This window comes from Pseudochaenichthys georgianus, chromosome 15 (genome assembly GCF_902827115.2).
Source record: "Pseudochaenichthys georgianus chromosome 15, fPseGeo1.2, whole genome shotgun sequence".
Taxonomy (NCBI): Eukaryota; Metazoa; Chordata; class Actinopteri; order Perciformes; family Channichthyidae; genus Pseudochaenichthys; species Pseudochaenichthys georgianus.
In genome coordinates, this window is record NC_047517.1 from 5,054,955 (window position 1) to 5,065,515 (window position 10,561).

Here is a 10,561-nt window from a genome sequence, read left to right on the forward strand (position 1 = left end):
AAGTCCCCACGTCCTGTCAGAGGGGGTTCCCCTGGGCAGAGTTACGTCACACACCTCGGTGTTCACAGACACATCTCTCTCAGGGTGGGGAGGAACGTGCATGACGCAGGCAGTGGGAGGACAGTGGCCGGCTCACATGTCTTTCCACATAAATGTGCTGGAATTAATCTCCGTACGGAGAGTAATTCAACATTTTGCCCCGTTGCTGCGGAATCAGCATGTGTTGATTCGCACAGACAACAGAGCCGCAGCAGCCTACATCAATCGCCAGGGAGGTGTACACTCAGCGCAGCTCCTGAACACAGCCAGGCGGCTGTTGATCTGGGCGCGCGCACACGTGCTCTCCATCAGAGCACTGTATGTGCCCGGAGAGCTGAACAAAGGGGCAGACCTCATGTCCCGAGGAGGTCCTCGCCAGGGAGACTGGAGCCTCCATCCCGAGCTGATCGCCCAGGTTTGGAGCCGGTTCGGGAGGGCGGAGGTGGATCTATTCGCCGCACGCGGGAACGCGCAATGCGCGCTCTGGTTCTCCCTGTCAGCGCGGGACCACCCCCCTCTGGGGGTGGACGCATTCGCACATCGACCATGGCCCAAGGGACGGCTGTACGCCTTCCCCCCAGTCCCGCTGATTCCTCGGCTCCTGGACCGAGTACAGGAGGAGCGGCTGTCAGTGATCCTAATTGCCCCGGAACGCACGGGAGCTTCCTGGTTTCCATGCCTACAGCGTACGCTGTCAGGCAGGCCATGGGAGATCCCGTGGCGGGGGGACGCTCTCTCACAAGTGGAGGGAGCGATCTACAGTCACCCAGTGATAGGCCAGCCCCTGAGCGGGAACACTTAGAGAGGTGGGGTCTCTCTCAAGATGTTGTACGCACCATTCAGGGAGCCAGGGCCGCGTCTACCAGAGCGTCCTACACAGCCAAGTGGGCAGCATTCCAGCGTTGGTGTGTAGAAAGAAGCCTGGACCCCATCACGTGCCCCCTGCCTCACGTGCTGTCATTCCTCCAGCTGTTGTTGGACAGGAATTTGGCGTTCAGCACAATCAAGGTATATGCGGCTGCCATATCATCTTGTCACGTGGGTTTCGGAGCAGGGACGGTGTTCAGTCACCCACTGACGAAACAGTTTCTGCAAGGGGTACGAAGACTCAGACCAGTGTCACGCGCACTGGCGCCTCAGTGGGATTTGGCTTTGGTGTTAAGAGCACTAAGCAAAGCCCCATTTGAACCTTTACAGCAGGTTCCCCTCAACATGTTATCAGCTAAAGTAGTACTGCTTTTGGCTCTAACATCGGCGAAAAGGGTGAGTGATTTATCGGCTCTCTTTGTGGCCCCGTCATGCCTCCGGATCCAAGGGGATGGCAGTTCGGCTGTGTTATGCCCTAACCCAGCCTTTATGCCAAAGGTCATCACAAGCTCTTTTAGGTCAAGAGTGATCACCCTGGACGGGTTTTTTCCGCCTCCTCATAAAACGGAGGAAGAAGCCACATCTCATCTCCTCTGTCCGGTGCGCGCACTGGCCTGCTATGTGGCGCGCACGGCGGCATGGTGCCGTTCTCAGCGCCTGTTTGTGCATTATAGAGAGCGCTCGATCGGGCAACCTCTGTCTGCACAACGGCTGTCACACTGGCTGTGTGAGGCGGTGGCACAGGCATATGTCTCCTCGGGGGTGGATCCCCCGGAGAATATCAAAGCGCACTCCACCAGAGGAATTTCCGCCTCCACGGCGTTGCACGGAGGAATGTCAGTGGAAGATATTTGCACGGCTGCATCTTGGTCTTCCCCCTGTTCATGTATTCAATGTTATTTGAGGGATGTCTCCCTTTCCTCCAAAAAAAAGAAAGTTTTTCTGATCTGAAAAAAAAACGTTTTTTTTTCAAATCCTCCCAAAAAAGATTCATGTGGCCCTAATCCTCTTCCGTAAAAATGTGCAAAAAAAAAGATTAATAAAATGAAATTAATTATAATAAAAAATATGTATATAACATTTTCTGTATATAAACTTGATGTCAAAACGGCTGAGTCATTGTCACCAGTCTGAAGAGAGAATGCTTAGTCAACGTCACGTGATCTCCAAAGCTCACTGATTGGAGGAGACGCGCAGTGACGCCACGACTCCCGTCTGGTATAAATACAGGAAGCGACTCAACTGCCATTTCACACTCGGGAAGAAACAGTTCTTGCTTCAACAGTGTTTGAACGGAACTTTTCTTTCATCTCTATCTGAATTCGCACTTAAATCCATTCCGGACACACAGGAAAAAACCTCTGCTTCAATTTGCACTTCCGAAGAGTTTTCGTAAGCTTTATTTTTGTACCGTTTTGTTAAGAAAAACAGCGAATAAACGCCAGTTGAGATGGATTCCCATGTGAGACAGAGCTACCACAGCGACTGCGAGGCGGCCGTTAACCGAATGCTGAACATGGAGCTGTTCGCCTCCTACTCCTACACCTCCATGGTAAGAAACACTCTTCTTACACCGTTACATGTTAATTGTGTGCCTGTATTAAATTGTTTAAGTGTATTATGAGTAAACAAGCGAACGTCACAGGGGAACCACGTCGTCTCTGGTGGGCAAGATCGCGGACTATTGTTTTACAGATGTCCTCATAAAATCACAGAATCCCTGTTTTAAGCTAACATGCATTAGCATAACCTAAAGGCTACAGACTACATTATTCTCACTTTTGTTAAACTGTCTTTAGATTACAGACCCTCCTCTGTTTCTACCTCAGACTGAACGGGTATTACTGACTTTATCTAATCAGACACTTTAGTATTTTAAGATGATAGTACTTCTACTTAAGTTATGGATCTAAATACTGCTTCCATTTCTGACTGTTCTCGTCCCTGTCCACAATTCAGTACACATAATGCTGTGTCATGCTTACGCTGGTTGTTATCCCCACCCTGAAATCATGACTCATGTTTCTGTCTGCCCTCGGCTCATAACGACCGTTTGTCTCGACCTGTTCTGTGTGTAACGACCGGTCTGTTCTCTGTCTGCAGGCCTTTTATTTCTCCCGTGACGACGTGGCCCTGCCCGGCTTCGCTCACTTCTTCAAGGAGAACAGCGAGGAGGAGCGGGAGCACGCCGACAAGCTGCTCACCTTCCAGAACAGTCGAGGAGGACGCATCTTCCTGCAGGACATCAAGGTAAATATCTGTCAGGACGTCATGTCTGCAGAACGTCTACGATACGATAATACTTTAATGGTCAGATCAAGTCTGAAATGCTCCTTGCATCACAGCAGCTCCATGTGTAACACCACCAGACACACATCAAGACACACGAGCAACGAACCACAAACATGTAACATCACAGCAGGGTCAGTGAGAGAGAACCTGCTCAAAGAGCTTTTAGTCAAGGTGAGCGCCTGTTGGAACAAAATGTCTGCCCGACGCACCCTGAGATAGTCTACCAGATAAACTGCTGAGTCACTCAATCCACCCACATCCTGTTTATGCAACGCTCTGTAAACAAACAAGAAGCGGAGGCTGTTGAACTCAGTACACCGTGAACAACTTGAACTGCAGTATTAAGACTTTAAATACTCTTATTTTGGTAAAAAATGTTTACCCTAAATCTCAACATCCTAGTGCCGTTAAAGCCACAGATTTCATTGTCTCTCGGCTCAGGTGACTTGGCAGCGCCGTGAGAAAGCTTATTTAGGGTGGGGGTCATTTATCCAACTATATGTACCATAATGCAACAGGGCGTTGACTTTAATGGATGCATTAAAGGCTTGGCTTGGAAAAATACAGAATATTTCCATTTGCACCTCGTCCTGTTTTATTGTACAGGACTAATCTTAGTATGTATAATGACATGTCGTCTAATAGATTAAATGTACTTTAAAGGGTTTTTATTCTTGATACAGCGGCTTGTGAATAAGGCTTTGGGCTCGAGTACAAAATATAATTAAATGCATATAAAAAAAAAAGTACATAAACAAATATTTTTAAATGTCTTTTTATGTAAACATGAGAAACTAGTGTGCTTAAATGAAGAGAAGTGTTGTAGACTGCAAGTGCATACGGGTTATTATAAAGGGACAAACTTAGTGGTGGCGTTCCTAAGTCTGTCTTAAAATAAACATGTTTCTCACTTATTTAAGACTAAGACTGAGGCTCTTTGCTTTATGTACCCTCCCCTCTAACTGGTGGTGCTCCCTCGTTACAGAAGCCAGAGCGAGACGAGTGGGGCTCGGGTCTGGAGGCCATGCAGGCCGCTCTGCAGCTAGAGAAGAACGTGAACCAGGCTCTGCTGGATCTGCACAAACTGGCCTCAGACCACGCCGACCCTCATGTGAGGAACACCTGCTGAACATGAGGAACTACACACTGATGATCTCTGGGGTTCAACGTCTCTGAAGCTTTAGTTGTTAACGTCTGCTCTCTCCTCCTCCTCCTCAGATGTGTGACTTCCTGGAGACTCACTACCTGAACGAGCAGGTCGAGTCCATCAAGAAGCTCGGAGACTTCATCGCTAATCTGAGCAGAATGGACTCCAACACCAACAAGATGGCCGAGTACCTGTTCGACAAGCACACCATGGGGGGGAAGAACTGAACTCACCTGACAGATCAGCTGATCCTCAGAGTTCACCTGATCTGATCATATGTAGATGATCATGTTTGACTACATTACCCATAATCCTCCTCTCCTGTGACACTTTTAACATGGAAGTCTCTGATGACTGAATAAACGTTTTGAGCTGGATTCTGTCTCGAGACTTTTTCCTCATTTTAAAAGGAGAAGGTATCTTTTAAACCTTGTAAGCTTTTAGGTTTGAATGGTACATTTAAGCAATAGCTCACTTCAGGTCGTGGTATATGCTCATTGTATCACAGCTAGGGGGCGTGGTTCTAACGGCTAGCGAACATATTAGACAGAGCGTTGATCCACTATTTGGCTATTTATTTACATGAATGTGTTTGTTGCTGTTTATTGTGCAGCCACTGAGAACCTGTCCAGCATCAGTAGCTTGGCTTACGAGGTTACTTATAGGTTGAGGTTGTTCTCGGCTGTTGCTTGGCGTGGCGAGAATATTGCTCCACTTTCTCCGGTCCCCGAGATTGGGCTTCCAGCAGCTCTGGAGAGAGCTTTCGCACCTGTGGCCACTAAGGAAGCGAGAGGGAATGCTGTCTGAGATGTTTTTGAATCCGTTGGAACAAGTGTTTTATTGCTTGTACACACCTCTCTTAGCTCAGGATGTGTCCCAGCTGCCTTCAAACATGCCGTGGTTAAGCCACTACTTAAAAAGAAAAATCTCTATCCCTCCATTCTTGCAAATTTCAGGCCCATCTCCCAGCTACCCTTTTTATCTAAAGCCCTGAAGCGAGTAGTCTACGCCCAGCTGCAGGTCGTTTTTAACCACGCATGGCATCCACGAAAAATGTCAGTCTGGCTTTAAACCTATGCACAGCACTGAAACAGCCCTTTGAAGAGTTTTTCATGATCTGCCCCTAGCCGCCGACTCGGGTAGCCCAGCTGTTTTGGCGCCGTTAGATTTAACTGCTGCCTTTGACACTGTGGATCATAGTATCCTGTTGTCACGGCTTGAACAGTCCGCAGGTATTACAGGCTCTGCCCTTGCATGGTTCAGGTCCTACCTGATGGACCGTAGCTTCTCAGTGCAGCTAGGTGCCTTCTCCTCTGCCAAAGCCCCTCTTATCTGTGGGGTTCCCCAAGGCTCGATTCTGGGCCCCATCCTTTTCCTATTGTAGATACTGCCCCTAGGTTCAATTCTCACAAAACATAATAAACCCTTCCATTGTTACGCTGATGTACAGATTTATCTGCCTCTCAATCAAAATGCCAACTCACTACAGCAGTTGAAGGACTGCTTAATGGAGATAAAATCCTGGCTGAGCCAAAACTTCCTCACCCTCAATGAGAGCAAGACCGAGGTCATCTTTTTTGGATCCCAACCAACAGTCTCCCCGGTTGATATTCTGGGCTCCCTCAATAAAAATATCCTCCCCTCTGTCATGAAGCTTGGAGTGACCTTCAACAGCGCCTTTAAATTTGATAAGCAGGTTAGCACTGTAGTCAAGACCTGCTTTTTCAAAATACGACTATTGGCTAAGACCAAGTCGTTTTTATCTTCTAATGACCTAGAAAGGGTTATTAACGCCTTTATTACCTCGAGACTGGATTACTGCAACGCTCTGTATGTGGGTATAGACCAGGCCTCAATTAGACGCCTGCAGCTAGTGCAGAACGCAGCTGCACGTCTTCTCACTGGCCATAAAAAGCGTGACCATATCACCCCAATTCTGGCCTCACTGCACTGGCTTCCAGTTCGGTTCAGAATAGATTTTAAACTCCTTTTATTTGTTTTCAAAGTCCTAAATAGGCTGGCTCCTGCCTACATAGCCGAACTCCTCCATCGCTACACCCCAGGCAGAGCCTTAAGGTCGGCTGATCAGCTGCTGTTGATAGTGCCTAAGACCAGGCTCAAACCCCGAAGGCATCGAGCTTTCGCAGCGGCGGGCCCCAGGCTCTGGAACACTCTGCCCCTCCATGTGAGGTCGGCCCAGACCCTGTTTTTCTTTTTTAAATCAACACTTAAAACTCACTTTTTCTCTCTGGCTTTTGTTTAATTATTTATTTAGTTATCCACAGAATTGATACTATTTTTAATATTAAGTGTTATTAATATTATTGGGATTTTATGGGGTTTCAGTTTTTTTATGATTAGTAGGTTGGGGGCGGGGAGACCTCAGAGAAGGTTCTGACTGGACTGACTGGTTGCTACGTCTGGTTGCTTGGAGCTGAGTTGGTATAACCCTGAATTAGATTAGAACATTTTAGAAATATGAGAAATAACCTCTTGGTTTTATAAACCGTTTTGTAATTACTTTTTCATCCATTTTTGGATCTCTGGAGCCTTTTCAGCTCTGTTCAATTCAATTCAATATGCTTTATTGGCATGAATGTCAGGTGAACAATATTGCCAAAGTGTCAAGGATATATGATAAGAAAAACATACAAATACAATTCATTCATTAAACAATTTACAACAATATATTACAAAACCTCAAGTATCAAATGTAAAAAGGAAGAAAAGAAAGACACATGAAGTAGAGGAGCAATCAGAGTGAGCTGAGAGGAACAGCTGTTATGTGTTGTTGTCTCTTAGGCTGTGACATTCGCTCACATATTTCGCTGCTTCTATGCTGCTGGCACTATTTTCTCCAAGTACATGTTGCATTTTATTCTGGTCAGACAGTGATTCAAAATCTTGGAGTTTACATGTTATCTTTGTAAAGAACTTTGTTCTAATGTCTTGGTATGTTTGACAGTGCAGCAGGAACTGTTGCTCTGTCTCCACCTGTCTCTGAGGACAGAGCTGACACAGCCTCTCTTCTCTCTGTCTCTGAGGACAGAGCTGACACAGCCTCTCTCCTCTCGGTCTCCACCTGTCTCTGAGGACAGAGCTGACACAGCCTCTCTCCTCTCTGTCTCCACCTGTCTCTGAGGACAGAGCTGACACAGCCTCTCTTCTCTCTGTCTCCACCTGTCTCTGAGGACAGAGCTGACACAGCCTCTCTTCTCTCTGTCTCCACCTGTCTCTGAGGACAGAGCTGACACAGCCTCTCTTCTCTAGGCAGCCAGGTCTGCCTGTGTGGACCAGTCTCTAGGGCCAGGCTGTGGTCACTGAGTCTGTACATTGTTAATGTCTTCCTCAGTTTGGGATCAGTCACGGCGCTCAGATAGTTTGCCACCGTGTACTGTCTGTTTAGAGACAAATAGCATTGAAGTTTGTTTTGGGCTCTCGTGGTACATGTCCAATAGTTGATGTAATTTTCTTTTTCTTTAGCTATGATTTGGTTGGGCCAGATTGTGTGAGGGCTGTCCTGAGGCCTTGTCCTGTTAGAGGAGGTGAGCCTCAGGACCAGCTGGTTGAGGGGACTCCTCTCTATGTTCTCCTCTTGGCAATGGAGGGCTTTGTAATGGTAGGAGTTGGGATCGCTGGTTTTTAGGTGGTTGTAGAATTTGACTGCTCTTTTTTGTATCCTAATTAAAAGGGGGAATTGGCCTAGCTCAGCTCGGCATCCATTGTTGGGGGTGTTCCTGTGGACTCTCAGGATGCTCTTGCATATCTCCGCATGTAGGGTTTCTATTGGGTGTTTGTCCCATTGATCAAAGTCTTGATTTCCAAGAGGACCCCACACTTCACTACCATACAGTATGATTGGTTCTATTATTGAATTGAATATTTTGAGCCAGATTCTAACAGGTATATCTATATTTGAAGACTTTTTGATAGCATAGAAAGCCTTTCTTCCTTTGTCTCTGAGATCATTAATGGCCAGATTGAAATTTCCTGTTGAAGTAATTTTGAGTCCCAAATATGTGTAGCTGTGTGTGTGTTCTATGCCAGTGGAGCCCAGTAAGGTTTCCCTGACCCCTGGGTCATTTCTGGAAGACCATAATCCTGGTCTTTTCCAGATTAACTGTCAGGGCCCAGGTCTGACAGAAGGGTTCCAGATGAACTGTCAGGGCCCAGGTCTGACAGAAGGGTTCCAGGTGAGCTGTCAGGGCCCAGGTCTGACAGAAGCTTTTCAGATGATCCATTTGCTGTTGTAATCCCTCCTTAGATGGAGCTAGCAATATTAGATCATCTGCAAACAGGAGGCATTTCATTTGTGTGTCAGAGAGGGTGAGTCCAGGGATATCGGATTGTTCTAATGATTTTGCAAATTGATCAATATAAATGTTAAACAGGGTGGGGCTGAGACTGCAGCCCTGTTTCACCCCTCTACTTTGGGGGAAGAAATCTGTTTCCATATTGACCATTTTCACCGCACATTTATTATTGGTATACATTGTTTTAATGATATCATATGTTTTCCCCCCTACACCGTTTTCAATCAACTTCAGGAACAGACCGTTATGCCAAATTGAGTCGAATGCTTTTTTGAAATCTTCAAAACAAGAGAAAATCTTCTTATTTTGGTGAACATGTTTATTAATGAGGGTGTGGAGGGTATATATATGGTCTGTGGTCCGATGTTGTGGTGTAAATCCAATCTGACTCTTGCTCAGGACATTATGTTCACTGAGGAAGTCTTGCAGTCGGCTGTTAAGGATGCTGCAGAATAACTTCCCCAGGTTGCTGCTGACACATATGCCTCTGTAATTGTTTGGGTCAAATTTATTTCCATTTTTAAATATTGGTGTGATGATTCCTTTGCTCCAGATGTCAGGGAAATGACCAATGCCCAGAACGAGGTTGAATAGTTTCAACATGGCAGTGTTGAACTTATGGCTGCTAAATGTGAGCATTTCATTTAAAATGCCATCAGGACCGTTGGCCTTCCTTGGTTGTAGGGCCTGGAGTCTAGCCAGGAGCTCTTCCTCAGTAATGTCATAGTCTAAAGGGTTCTGATTGTCTTTAACGACTGATTCTAGAATGTGTAGTTTGTTGAGGAGATCATTTTGGGCCGAATTCAGTGTAACGGTACTATACAGGTTTTCAAAGTGTGTTTTCCAAATGTCCCCATTTTGAATAGCCAGTTCTTCCTTGTGTGCTTTGCTGAAAGAGTGCTATTTCTTCCAGACATGATTTGAATCAATGATTTCAAGTTGGTGCTGCACATGTTGCTCCCTTTTAGTTCTGAGTGTTCTTCTGTATACTTTCAGTTTCCCAATATTGGAGGCAGAGCTCAGGATTGTCAGGTTGTCTGTGTTTTTGATTTGATAAACTTCTGAGGGTTTTTCTCAAATGTCTGCAGTCTGTATCAAACCACTTTTCATTGGTTGACTTTTTTGATTTATGATATTGTGGTTTTTTCAGATTGGATAAATCTGCCACATTGTCAAAGATGCTGTTAATGTCCCACACAGCCTGATTCAGGCCATCGTTACTGTGGGGATACGGGGTGGGCTGTTAATGTCCCACACAGCCTGATTCAGGCCATCGTTACTGTGGGGATACGGGGTGGGCTGTTAATGTCCCACACAGCCTGATTCAGGCCATTGTTACTGTGGGGATACAGGGTGGATAGAAAATTGTCTAATTGAGATTGAATTGTTTGATGTCTGATTGCTTTCTGGTACTCGTCCTTGCTATTGTTTGTCCATCTATAAGGTTGTTTGGAATAGTTCAGTTTACTGGGTTCTGTTGTGTGAGGGTCTGTCACGGCCCCTACACACGGCGGCGTGCGTTGCCGCTTGGCGGTGGGCGTGTCTTGAGCTTGGGGAGTCAACGCGAGCAGCCCGACCAACAACCAACCACATGAATGTCCCGCCCCGGACATACAAAGCAAAGCATTCATGCTACATCCATGCTGGCTAAATATACTGTCTATGCTTGCTCGCTGTCCATTCAAACGAAATACACTGGATATAAACTCCCCAAACAAGCGAAAACCTACCAGTTTCCCCCACTGTCTTTGCCACCTCCCCCCATGCCTGGCTCCTCCGGTTTGTATCCCTGTATGTTCCCTACCGCCACGATCATTTTCTCTTCCTTTTGTTGACATATGGGAAATAACTGCGGTCTGGCTCTCCCAACATACACCCGGTTTGATTGGCTACTGCTTGTACT

The 10,561-nt window shown here is 46.4% G+C and overlaps 1 protein-coding gene across 1 annotated transcript; it reads left to right on the forward strand.

Annotated features, from left to right (window-relative positions):
- The first annotated feature begins 2,140 nt into the window (after positions 1-2,140).
- Positions 2,141-4,722, forward strand: LOC117459694 (ferritin, middle subunit-like). Its single transcript, XM_034100765.2, has 4 exons — positions 2,141-2,458; positions 3,010-3,156; positions 4,184-4,309; positions 4,417-4,722. The coding sequence occupies exons 1-4, from the start codon at positions 2,357-2,359 to the stop codon at positions 4,570-4,572; spliced, it is 531 nt and encodes a 176-aa protein (XP_033956656.1). The 5' UTR covers positions 2,141-2,356; the 3' UTR covers positions 4,573-4,722.
- The last annotated feature ends 5,839 nt before the right edge of the window (positions 4,723-10,561 follow it).